General features: G+C 34.4%; 1 protein-coding gene across 12 annotated transcripts in view; it reads right to left on the bottom strand.

Moving 5' to 3' along the window:
- Positions 1-14,273, bottom strand: part of LOC145684179 (uncharacterized) — a 692,246-nt gene that overhangs the window by 333,968 nt on the left and 344,005 nt on the right. Inside the window, exon 1 of one of the 12 annotated variants that reach the window (XM_081756217.1) lies at positions 12,548-12,802. The exons of the other annotated variants lie outside the window; for them this stretch is intronic. Within the exon in view, the coding sequence (XP_081612343.1) occupies positions 12,548-12,594 (47 nt within the window). The 5' untranslated portion in view covers positions 12,595-12,802. Of the gene's footprint in view, positions 1-12,547; positions 12,803-14,273 lie in introns of those variants that run through there. 12 annotated transcript variants of the gene reach the window in all.

Below are 14,273 nucleotides of genomic sequence, written 5' to 3'. Positions count from 1 at the left end.
TGCGCAGTGGATCCCCAGGGTGTTGACTGAAGACCAAAAGTTGGAGCGTATTGGTTGCACCATTGAACATTTGTCACTTTTCAAACACTTTACAATTTGGAAGGTAACGACTTCTTGCTGTGCATTGTTGGTGCCATCATTTTGAATTGAGTTCAAAGTCTTCCAGTATGCAGTAGAAACACCCCTCATCTCCACGTCCCAAAAAGTTCAAGAAGCAACCGTCTGCGGGGAAAGTTATGGTGTCTGTGTTCTTTGATAACCATGGACCATTATTGCTCGATTTCAAGGAACTAGAACAGTCCATCAACGCCGCACGCTACTGTCAGACCTTGACACAGTTACGGAGAGCCATCAAAAACAAAAGACCTGGTTTATTGACCGCTGGAGTCATTGTATTGCATGACAACGCGCGTCCACACGTTGCAAACCAAGTGCAGGATTTGTTTTAACGATTCAAGTGGGAAATGTTGCGACACCCGCGCTACAGCACTGACCTTTCACCTTGTGACTTTCACATCTTTGGGCCTCTAAAGAAGGCATTGAAAGGTCAGAGATTTCAGTCTGACGCTGAGGTTCAGGACACTGTGCGTGGTTGCTTTGATAGTCAGCCGTCCAAATTTTACATGGACGGCATTTGTAAGTTAGTGACACAGTGGGACAAATGTCTCAACGCTCATGGTGACTTCTTCTGAACAATATTTTTACTGCACGCTAACCATAGACGGCTCTAGATAGTGTACAAGTTTCCGCTAGAAATAAAATTTATTTAATGAATTATGACCACTGAACGGGTTTCAGTTGATCGCCCCTTATATTTTAAACAAGGCATTTTTGAAAGAAAAAAAAGTTTCATTATATTGTATTTTCTACTTTTAAGTCATAATTAAGTAAATTTTCTATCGCTCTAGAATTTTGTTTGTTTATTTTCCCACAAGCCTGCAGAGCAGGGGCGCATCAACGAAGGGCGTTCATCGGGTCCGGACTCCCTAAAAAAATAACTTGGTAACTCAACATATATTTGTATACTATATCAATAATACTGTACATGTTTAACAGAGAAATAATTGATGTAGCAGAAAAATTTGATCTTACACTTCGTCTTGCTCTTTCTCTTATAAAACAATCTAGTTCTATTGTTTTATCAAACATTTTTTTATCAATCACAATCTAGTTCTATTGTTTTATCAAACATTTTTCTATCAATCACAATCTAGTTCTATTGTTTTATCAAACATTTTTTTATCAATCACAATCTAGTTCTATTGTTTTATTAAACATTTTTTTATCAATCACAATCTAGTTCTATTGTTTTATTAAACATTTTTTTATCAATCACAATCTAGTTCTATTGTTTTATCAAACATTTTTTTTATCAATCACAATCTAGTTCTATTGTTTTATCAAACATTTTTTTTATCAATCACAATCTAGTTCTATTGTTTTATCAAACATTTTTTTTATCAATCACAATCTAGTTCTATTGTTTTATCAAACATTTTTATCAATCACAATCTAGTTCTATTGTTTTATCAAACATTTTTTATCAACCACAATCTAGTTCTATTGTTTTATCAAACTTTTTTTTATCAATCACAATCTAGTTCTATTGTTTTATCAAACATTTTTTTTATCAATCACAATCTAGTTCTATTGTTTTATCAAACATTTTTTATCAATCACAATCTAGTTCTATTGTTTTATCAAACATTTTTTTATCAATCACAATCTAGTTCTATTGTTTTATCAAACATTTTTTTATCAATCATAATCTAGTTCTATTGTTTTATCAAACATTTTTTATCAATCACAATCTAGTTCTATTGTTTTAACAAACATTTTTTTTATCAATCACAATCTAGTTCTATTGTTTTAACAAACATTTTTTTTATCAATCACAATCTAGTTCTATTGTTTTAACAAACATTTTTTTTTATCAATCACAATCTAGTTCTATTGTTTTATCAAACATTTTTTTATCAATCACAATCTAGTTCTATTGTTTTATCAAACATTTTTTTTATCAATCACAATTTAGTTCTATTGTTTTATCAAACATTTTTTTATCAATCACAATCTAGTTCTATTGTTTTATCAAACATTTTTTTATCAATCACAATCTAGTTCTATTGTTTTATCAAACATTTTTTTATCAATCACAATCTAGTTCTATTGTTTTATCAAACATTTTTTTATCAATCACAATCTAGTTCTATTCTTTTATCAAACATTTTTTATCAATCACAATCTAGTTCTATTGTTTTATCAAACATTTTTTTATCAATCACAATCTAGTTCTATTGTTTTATCAAACATTTTTTTATCAATCACAATCTAGTTCTATTGTTTTATCAAACATTTTTTTATCAATCACAATCTAGTTCTATTGTTTTATCAAACATTTTTTATCAATCACAATCTAGTTCTATTGTTTTATCAAACATTTTTTATCAATCATTTTTTATTTCTGAAGTATTTTACAATTACTTATCGTCTTTTCCGGTGCATAATAATACCTGTTCAATACTAGTACATAGACGTAATGGATTTTCTTATTGGACCCCCCCAAGAAGCTTGGACCCCTCCCAACAAAAATTTCTATGTACGGACATACTGCAGAGACTCGGTGTCTTTTGATACTATAATCTGCCTCAGGAAGAGATTCAAAAATTACTCTTAGTTAAAAGTATTTCTATAAATATATATAAAAACAATTGACTATTGTATTTTTATCCGACTATTGTATCACGTCGGGAAATAAGTTAAAATAAGATAAACTGATTAAAAAAAAAGTATACAAATAAGTCCAGGGAATATGTATTTGATATTGCAACCCTGCTACCATCGTTGTCTAATAACAGGTGTCGTTGTATTCAATTGTTGTTAAAAGGTGGTGTTCTGCAGGTGGTCTTTATGAAAAGTTCTTTGTTGCAAAGATGGTTTTATACATGCAATGCACGTAGATTTTTTTTTAAGTACTTCCAACGAAACCCTTTCTTTTTCCTTTGTTAACTCGTAGCTATCCAAGGTAACTTATTTTTGGTTCCTGACAACCGTAGGTAAACGTTCGGGTTAATAATCTTCATGTGCACCCAATACCTACCTCTAGGGTCTATATGCACCTATGCATCAGAAATTCAAATGCATTACAATTAAAGTGCAATTTCTGTTGTTTTTTTTTCGCTTTAATTTGTTGTTGTAATCTTGAAAAAATCAGTGAGGCAATGGTCGCAATCAATCAATCAATAAGTTGTTCAGCAATCCAAATAGGCTGTGCACGAATTATCTCGTCCTAAACTCTCCGCTCATATCTACCCAACTCTTCTTGGCGGTTAGTGATCTCCCACAGATAGAATTCCAGCAATGGTGTCTAGAAAGTAAAAATTAAGGGGGCAGCTAGAACCCAGCATATGATACGTATACCATGAGTTTACTATAAACTTTCAAAACTATTTAAATAATAGCGTAACTTATTTTTATCTCAAAAAAAACTGGGAGGCATAGGCAGCCCCGGTCCTGGGCTGGATCCGCCACTGAATTCCGCTACCAATAGCTAAGGCAATCTGACAACATACCTTTATATAATTCCAGGCCCATAGCTACAAGTGGCCATGGAAGCTCAAGCCCTCTGCGACCTTCTTCAGTCCCCATGATTTCAGTTGATTGTTGATACGTACAGTACAGTACAAGGTGAAGTGAAGCTGGTCCATCTCAGCCCCTTGTCTTAGTATTTTGACTATGGCTATGGACCTGCTGCGGATCATCTGTCATTCAAACAGGAGACTATATTCGACCCTTCACAAGTCCAACGATAAACTTTATTGTATTTTTTTTTTATTTCTTGTTGTTTTTTAACCCTATATTGTAAAATTGTAAAAGCTATATCTATGCTAGTCTAGTGGCTAACGAGTGTCCCTTTTAATGCACGTAGTCCTGAGTTCGATTCCCAATGGAAGAGCTCAGAAATTAATTTCACGATCATTCACTGTCATTAGTGATCCGTCTCCTTTAGCCTAAAGAGCACAATCCTGGGACATAGAATTAAAAGAAATGCAACGTTTAACTGACGAAACAACTGTCAGTATCTCAAAGTTATATTACAATATTGTAACGTAACATGAAAATTAGAGTGATTTAAAAATAATTGATATTAAAAATATTTTTTAAAAGTTTATTTTAATGTCAGCTATACTCTGTTGTTTAATTAATTGATTGATTGATATCCTTTGTCTATAGGAGATTATACAGAATGAGGTTTACATTTTAAAGTGAAATCCCGAGCTCCTTCGTGGCTAAGCGGTTAGCGCACGCGCCTTTGGCGTGGGAGACCCGGGTTTAATTCCCGGCGGGAGCTCAAATGGTGGATTCCACGCTAATCAGTAGGTTCACGTCTCATATAGCGTCGCTACTAACGGGACGTTAAACTCAACATCAACTCAACTCAAAGTGGAATCTGAACCACTGTAGATTGTTTGATGTCCTCTCACTAAGAATCGAATCCGAAACCTTGTGGATCAAAGGCACATACGCTAGCCACTACACCAATGAATGAGTTCCAGTTTGATTGGAGTTTAACGCTCTTTCATCACAACCGAGGCTAAACGAAACGGGACATACTATTTAAAATTATACCCTACTAGTACAAATAGAGGCGTCAACATTGGAAAATATCCATTCCTAAATCATACGTACAATTAGCTGACGTAGGACCAGGGGGTGTCCACAGCGGGTTTTAGGTGCAGGTTGTGCCCATAAGAATTTGAGAGGACGTATTTTTTTCATTTAAAATGATAGATCACACTCGAGAATAGCAAATTTGGGGACCAGAATGGTATATTTGGGGAAGAAGAATAAAACATTTGGGCAAAGGATGGGAAATTTAGGCGAAGAGGAATGAACAATTTGGACGAAGAAAAATGGTAAATTTGACCGAAGAGAAATGGTAAATTTGGGGAAGAAGAATAGACAATTTGGGCTAATAAGAATGGAAAATTTGGGCAAACAAGAATGGTAAATTTGGGTGAAGAAGAATAGGAGATTGAGGGAAGAAGAATGGAAAATTTCGGCGAAGAAGAATGGTATATGTGGACGAAGAAGAATAGGAACTTTGAGAGAAAAAGAATGGAAACTTTGGGCGAAGAAAAATAAATTTGGGGAAAGAAAGTATGGAAAGTTTGGGAAAATAAGAATGAAATATTTGGGCGAAGAAGAATAGAAAATTTGAGAAATTGTGCCCAAGCCCTTGGGAAAGGGAGAGGATAGACACCTCTGTGTATGGTCCCCAACTATTCTGCTGGCAATCCAAATTAGTGCTATTAAATCTCAAATAATTGAATAATGGATTTTCCGAATATTTGAACGATATTCGAATAACGAATAATGATTGGAATATTGAAAACGAATAGCACTAATTTTAATAGCACTATAATTTAATCTCACAACTGAGATGAACAAAACGACATGCTTTAGGGTAAATTATCATGCGTACTTTTCGAGAAAATAAAAAAAAAGGTTTTAATGAAGCTAAAAATTATGTCGTTCGTTAGCAATAATAGTTCATAGTTTTTATTTGCTGGAACAGATTTAAACACTGTTAACTAGAAATTTGTATCTATTGTTGGTTGTCCTCTAGCTGGCAAGCACCCAGAATTTTTTTGTTGGGAGGGGTCAAACTTTCGGGATGCCCAATAGTACAAGAGATTATGTCTATGTAATATTGAACCGGTATTATGCTACACCGAAAAGACGAATAGAAATTGTTAAGTACAGTCCAGGGGCGGATCTAGAAGGTAAAAACTGGGGGGTCAGCCAGAACACAGACTAAGAGTTGAGTTAATTTTGAGTTTAACGTTTCTTTCAGCAGCGAGGCTATATGAGACGGGACCTACTGATTAATGTGGAATCAGAATTATGAGCTCCCGCCGGCAATCGAACCCGGGTCTCTCATGACAAAGGTAAACACAGACCATGATAGGATTTTATAAGTTTATTATAAACTTTCAAAATTATATAAGTAATAGCGTAAATTATTTTTGTCACTCAGAAAACTGGAGGGTTAGACTTTCCCCCCGGGTCAGATCCGCCACTGGTACTGTCACCTATATTCTTAGATAGAAAATGTAGACCTAGTTTTTTTTTTTTTTTTTTAATATATGAGAAAGGAAAAATTTCATATGAAACTTGATCAAAGCTTTATGCTATATGAATCATTTTTCTCTACTAAAACTAGATTTTTAGTTTTATAAGGAAAGTTTACTAACGTATGTTGAGTTACGAAGTTTTGAAGCGGTTCGGACTCGGTGATCCCCCGCGTGGGTGCGCTCCTGTCCTCTAGCAATAAGTGACTCGCACTAGGGATACGCACGAGACGAGTCGAGACACGGCTCTTCCGATAGAGAAATATACATTTTTCGAGTCGAGACGTCACTTTTACAGCACATTTTCGAGACGAGACAAACACAAATCTTGTTTCGTGCGCATCCCTAACTCGCATACCGGTATTATTGTAAAATTAGTGGTTAGTTTGAGTGAATCTTTAGCATGACACACAACTAAATGATTTTTTTTTTTTTTTTTTTTTTACCATATTCGTTTACCTAATATTCACGTGCAAGTTGATGCAATTTTATAATGAATACTTTCTTCTCGCAAAATTTTCAATTAATCAGCATATGGTGGTAGTCGTGGGTCGAAGCTACAGATGTAATTATTTATTCCTGGAAAATTTTGCCCACTCTTACAATTTCTCTTATACATCAAACATTACTTTTTTCTTTTTCTTTTTTTTCTTTTTTTTTCTTTTTCTTTTTCTTTTTTTTTTTTTTTTTGCGATACTCCTACAACTTCTTTCTCTGAAAACTATTTAAACGCAATGAAACAATATTGCTTTGGGCTTCAAAAATAATGGCTACGGTTCTCTTTCTACTATCTTAAATCTTTAGCATGAAGTTAATAATTCAATTCGCTCATTATGCTATTGGAAAATGCCGTCTATAGATAGAATATTCAAAGCACAGTGTTCTACATTGCATCATTCTGCCTTGCAATCCAGATCAACCCACCTAATTTTGTATGCAGAAGGTCGAATATCTGGGTAAAGGAATTTAATCATAGCATCTACATTCAAATGAGATTGAATGAATACACAGCGGCGAAGAAAATGAATGGATGGTTTGCACTGGGAGGAGAGGGACGGAAGAATTACATTTTTGCCCCTCTTCTTCCTCCCCCTCGGCCAATCTGCAATCTCAGCATCTTGAACAATGTAGTCCGCGTAATACTATCAAAGTTCTAACCAAGGCAAAAGGTGACAATTGCTCTCTCGCCCTTCTCCCCTCCCCCTTCCTCCAACATCTGTAACGGTACAGAGGAAGAAGATGCATTCAGTAAAAGATTGAATCTCAAGCATCTTGGATAAAGTCACGACTGCCCCACTTTTCATCGCTTCGGTTCGTGACTCTGCTTAAGCCATGGGACAACCGTGCCCTCTATTTTATAAATAATAATAATAATAACATCGTCTGTTCCAGTGCACGATGACAAGTTTTATTACACATTACACGCATACACGCGGGAGCGGTCAAAATTTCTGAAACAGTCCAGATGGTTTCTTTTCTGATCTTTGTTAAAATTTACTTTCCACTTAGTCCTAAGTTAAATCAGAATTGATTTTGTCCACCACATATCCAGATGAAGACATTGCAACACACCATTTCCCACATGACACTAAGGATCATTATGTATACATTAGATAACCTTAAATATTTAATTTCATAGAATCCTAATTATGATTTGCAGGCTAAAGGAGACATTAGTAAAAAAAAAAAAAAATGTAGTGAAATGGTAAGGTGTTCGATGACCAGAATCAAACTTCTGAGTCCTAAGTTCGAGCTGCAAGTGAAGCAATGATGAAATAACGTTGGTAAAATAGGAAAAAGTCATCACTGGATTGGGGATGGCTTGAAATCTGATTTGTCGTTTGCCTGAAGTACGTCCTACCGTCTGAGATACCAGCACAATTAATATTCTACGTGAAACCGTACGTTACATATGTGAATCCTGTAGTTTTGGACTTAACGTACAGCAAACGTATAACTGAAAAAAACATATATATTTTATACGTACTTCACGTATAAGTGTTCCGAATAAACGTACTTTCAATACAAACGAAAGAACTGTATATGGGCGGTCTGGATCTCACATACAGATGGACGTACACCGTATGCAACATATAGCTGATGTATGTAACATGCATATACGAATGTAATATCCGGAAGACTGTTAGATGTCAGACATCCTGCAACGGCATGATGTAACATCTAAGGGCAGTACATATGTAGGATATGGGTAACTTATGATCCGTCCTAATTTCTGTAGTAAACATAAAGATACCGTATACCGTACAATATACCGCTGTCCGGATAACGGATTTTTCTCAGTGTGGCCTTAAACACCGGACCAAATTTCATTATTCTCCTTTCAAATGTTCCACGATTATTCCTTTTAAGCTAAGGGAGATGGACGATTAAGGTAAATGAATCATGATGAAAAATTGGTGGAATGAGAAAGTGGGAGGAAATGGGAGTACCCAGAGAAAGCTGGTGGGCACAAAGTTGCCCACTACAAACTTACTTGCCCAGGATCAAACCAGGGACCCCATACACCAGATGTAAGCGCTCTACCACTGAACCACCATGCCCCCTGTCGCAAATTTCTGTATAACTTTGATTGGGATGGGAAACATTCTGCTGTGTTTGTTTAGTTGTCAGATATCGAAGCAAAAATTCAGGCTAAGATATGCAAATCTTGGAGGCTCAAGAAAACTTTAGGGGGTACGACCCCACCGGCCCCTCATGATCGGGGCCCGTACCCTAGCTAACCAGACAGCTTTTGGTTAGCATTTTCGAAAATTTTGCTTTTAAGTAGGGGAAGGAGGGAAAATTTGCAAAATATTCAAACATCTGGTTTTATATTCAGAAAATGTCCAATGTGAGACGTGAAATTCGGTATACATTAAAAATAATAATAATAATAATAATAATAACCGAACCCGTTTCTTGAAAATTCCACTCCTACGAAAGGGAAAGAGGGGCAATTTATATAATATTCAAATAATCGATCTACTTAGCATAAAATATCTGACATGAGGATTCTCTTAAATTGAATATGTGAAAGTTAGTTTATAGCGAAAAAGGAGCAATTTATTCCATATTCTAATTTCCGATTTTATATTCATAAAGTGCAGAATGTAAGGATTCGGTTAATCTGGAGGTGTGAAACTCGGAAGAGACTTCTCAGTAAGAATAAGTAAAAACTTGTTACAGAGTTCTCGGAAATCCCCATCCTGAAGGGAGCAACTTCTATTCGTGATTCTTTACTCATGAAATGCAAAATATGAGGATTCAACTTCAGTTGGAAGTTGGTGTGAAATTCGGTAAAGAAACCTCATCAAAAATAATTGAACACATTTCTTTATGTTTTCCAAAAATTCCACTCTTAAATAGAAGGAAGTGACAAAATTTTCCACGATATTCAAAATTCTTATTCTTTATTCTGAAGACGATCAAAGTGTGGATTCGCTTAAGTTGAAGGTATGAAATTTGGTCAATAAACTTTTATTTAAAATGTGCGAACGTGTGTTTCAGTGTTTTTTTTTTTTTTTTGGAGGGGGGGATTCCGCTTTTGAGGAGTAAAAGAGGGCAATTTTAATTCTGTAACATTCTAGTTTTCAATTTTATATTCATGAAATGCAGAATGTAAAGAGTTGCTTAAGTTGAAAGCAGTGGCGGCCGGTGGATTGTGGTTTCGGGTGTTGCAGTACGAACGATAAGAGACAGAAGATATAAAGTTGACTCATTGAATAATCAGCATAACTTTAGATGCAAATGCTATGTGACATGTTAAATTAAATAAAATTCTGTTTTTACAAAATAAAAAATGCAGAACATTTTATCCGATTAATCACCTTAATTAATTAGTAAGTTCATTCTCCTCTCTTTGATTGGAGCAAATCTGTCTAATACATGCTGGTTGAACTCTGGTGTTCTTATTGTCAGGTCTTTTTCGATGGAAAGCATAACCAATGGTGATAACCTTTCTTGGGACATTCAATTCCTTGAAAGTGTCAATTCTTTCTCATGTGGAGGAAAACTTTTCGTCTTTTGCTGACGCCATGGGTACAGTTAATAGTAATTTCAGAAGCTTTGTAGATTCACTAAATATTTTTTCTAGATTATTGCGAACGATTCATTCTAGCAAACTCAGTCCCTGACAGTGATCCGAATTCCTTTTCAGCGTTGACCGAAGAGAGTTCGTAGCAGAGATTAATGTTATAAAAAAATGTACACTGAACATACTTTATTCACAGTTTATCCAGGAAAATTTAAAATAAATTGAGGAAATGTATCTGGTGCAAACAATACTACTGCCATAAGATATTCTGCAAATTTAAACTGGATTTTTTTTTTCGAACACTCTCCTGAATTGTCCATTGCTTGTTTTGTCTAAGCCTTAATTGCCAATTTTTCCTCAGTTGAAAGCTGGTCAATGTTTTTTGTAAGTTATTTATAGAAGTCATGGTATACAATTCATTCAGAATTTGTAGGTTATTTACAGAATTAAAGCACACACAATAAAATTAAACCTAATAATTAAAAACCAAAACAGCTGATACAAAATAGGTACTGGTATATGAATTCCGAATGTCACATATTCATACATCAACACACACACACATGTGCGTAAAAGAAAAAACTACATTTCAAATCATCCGTCTTGGTTGTTACGCAATACACGATGAACACAATATACTTCCACATAAGGCGAAACAATGCTTACCAATGTGATATGTTCTGGAAAGGAAACCTCGAAACCAGCCAGATGAAGGATCAGCATGTAACAGAAGCCAAAAATCAAAGAACATCAAAACAAACAGCACTGGCAGTTCTACACCCAGAAATGTTAACTGGGAGGGGTCCAAAGTATTTGAGGGAGGTCCAATACGTCTACATAATATGGAACCTGTCTTATACTGCACCCGAAAAGACGATAAGTAATTCTTACTTACTGTCATCTATATTTCGAAAAAATGATAGAACGATTATTTTTATAAGAAAAGAAAGAGTACATGATGAGGCGTAAAATAAAATATTTAGCCTACATCAATCATTTCTCTGTTAAACAAGTATAGTTCGTTAAGAAAGTCTACAAATGTTAGTCAAGTTTCGAAATTTTTGGGAGGTCCGAACCCAGTAGACCCCCTCGTGGCTACGCCCCTGAGCATTGCTAATTAGTCCCAAATTCAATGTGGCGTTCCCCATCATACATTTGTATGTGGAAATTATCAAGAGTATAAAATATACTTATTTTATGAAAGAAATATGTTTATACTAGCATACTATTCACAAAGGGGGGGGGGGGAAGCGATAGTACATACTGACTTATTAATGTTTGATTTACAAATTACTGTAGAAGAAGCCTTCATTATCAATATAAGCTAAGAATTAACTTGTAAATGCGGGTCTACTTTCATTTGTTTTCTCCTCTACTAGATATTTTCTTCCTTATTTTGTAATTCTGCAATCACTTTTTTTAATTGTCATTATATTGATTTGCTTCAGTATAAGTACCGTAATTTAAAAATATGAATGCATAAAAACAAATTCCATTTGTTAATTGCTAGTGAAATAAAATTCAGAAAGCTTATTTAGCGCTAAAAAACCTTCTCGTTCACTGGAAACCGCGCTGCGTTGCAGAAGCACTGCAACGACCAGTCCCTGTAACTTTTGAGATAGGGGAAAGGAGACTTAACATTTGCTCCAATAGCCGCGCTGAAGGAATCTGGTCGTTGTATGCTCGCTGCAACACAATATAAATTAGAGACTCTGTGACGGATTATTTTTCGCTTTTTAAAACGAATTAACGCAACGGACAGTTACAGAAGTAAAAAAAAAAATGTATTTAAAGTGTATATATGCAAGTATTAAAAAGTATTTTTTCTGTTCTTTACTACTTTTGATAATAATAATTTTTCTCGAAATACTTTGGTCGTTGCGCAACGCTGCAACACTAACATTAGTCGCCACTAGTTGAAAGTGAGAAATTTGGTGAATAAACTCTTTATTTAAAAATAAGCGAACACGTGTTTCAGTGTTTTGGAGAAATTCCGCTTCTAAAGGAAAAAAAGGAAGGAAATTCTAAATCTGTAATACTATTCTAATTTCTGATTTTACATTTTTAAAATGCTTAATGTAAGGATTCTGGATCTGGAACTAAGTTTTCAGTTCATTGCTTCAATTATTAGTAGCTACTATTTCCTTTTACAGTAACGCCGCCTGTATGCTAATTCTATAAAATATATTCGGCGTCTATACACTTGTCTACACAACAGCTGTTCCTCTGTGTTAACACACAACGCGCCAAATGCTACAGGTGGTACGTATTCGAAGTGACCATACATCATGTGAACATTTTATATTGCATTAGTTTTTTTTTTTAAGTGAAATTTAAAAATTGATAAAACTAAAAATTTTTAAACAAAAAAAATTCTTACCAGGGACAGTAGTGTGCGACTGTTTTCTCATATCTCCACACAAACATACTCAGGATTAACACATCACAACGTCCAAATTCCAACTATATGTCGGAAACAGCACTACAAGTTTAACAGTTGTAACAAATGCTTCGAACATGTTGTCATGAAGCGGCCTTGTCTTCATCACTAACACAACAAAACACCATTTCACTAACATAAAAAACGAGAAAAAAAATGTTAGATACAATTTGCGCTTCCCAAATGTCCTGCGTTAGTTCGACCTTCACGCATACACCGTCCTTGCAAAATACAAAACACACTTTTATATATTTTTTATCTGTAAAAAAAAAAAAAAAAGTCAGAAATGAAAGAAAGAGTGACACTACACTTTGATGCCTTTATTTTTCCGTATTTGTTCCTCTGATACCCTCCTCCGCCCCCTCCCCTGCTGATGAGCTGACATTAATCGTCCTTCTTTACGCAGAATACCTATCTGTCAGTGAGATTCGATTCGGATGCCCTTGATTTCACGCCCAGAATTTTGCACGCTGGCAAAATCTATGGCACTACTTCAACAGGAAGATGACACAGCTAAGAGTTTTATCTTTTTCCCCCGAAGCGAACTAATTTTACTTGATCCGATTCAGCACCAATTTGTGCGTGACTATTCCACGATAACTGTTTAAATACATGTATGATTTTAATCAAAGTTGAAGCGCGCTTTCTTCAAGGATTAAGAAATAAGAAAATTACCCAGGATTAACACATAATCTATTAAGAATTAGTAGTAAATACGGGGAGGATTAAAATAATCCCAAAATACGAAATTTGCGCATATCACAACAACAAACTGTATACAATATAAATCTGTAAATATTACCCGATTTGGGTGTGATAAGGCGCATATTTTGTTTAAAGTTTCCACCCTTGATCGAGTTTCTAAAATTGTACCTTTCATAATAATTTGAAAATGCTAGGTCAAATTAATTTATTTTTAAACATATCGGTCCATGGAATCACGAGAAAAAAAATATTCAAAAAAATTGGATCGTTGATATACTGCTTACATCAATGGTAAACTTGCCAACGCTTGAATACATTTACAATTGGACTTTTTATTCTAATTTGAGGATCCTTGGTATTCTAATTTGATGATTCTAATTTGAGGAAAATTGTGGTACTATTTTCAAACATACGCGTCCATATGGTTGTGAAGAAGGCGTGGTCTTGAAGTTGAGATATGAGTAAATATAAATATTCTCATTTTGATCTTGAAGTTGGAATATGAACAAATATAAATATTATCATTTTGATCTTGAAGTTGGAATATAAGTAAATACTGTATAAATATTCCAACTTTAATCTTGAAGTTAGCATATGAGTAAATATAAATATTCAAACTTTAATCTTGAAGATAGCATATGAGTAAATATAAATATTCAAACTTTAATCTTGAAGTTAGGATATGAGTAAATATAAATATTCCAACTTTGATCTTAAGTTGGAATATGAGTAAATACATTTATATTTACTCATATAAAGTTATACATATTTATATGAGTAAATATAAATATAAATTTTCCTTGTGACTCCGTGGGCCGAATTGTCTTAAAATAATTCGATAGCATTCAGTGCCCTCCAATTCCTCATACAAAAAGAGAAAATAAAGAAGTATGTAAGCATGGGTACTTTCACCATTGATACTTGAGAGATACCAATTTGAGGTAACTTTTCTCATACCTCA

Source organism: Thermobia domestica, chromosome 1 (genome assembly GCF_964235325.1).
Source record: "Thermobia domestica chromosome 1, izTheDome1.hap1.1, whole genome shotgun sequence".
NCBI classification, from domain to species: Eukaryota; Metazoa; Arthropoda; class Insecta; order Zygentoma; family Lepismatidae; genus Thermobia; species Thermobia domestica.
The sequence above is the reverse complement of the archived record's forward strand: the minus strand, read 5'-3'. Positions and strand labels throughout refer to the sequence as shown.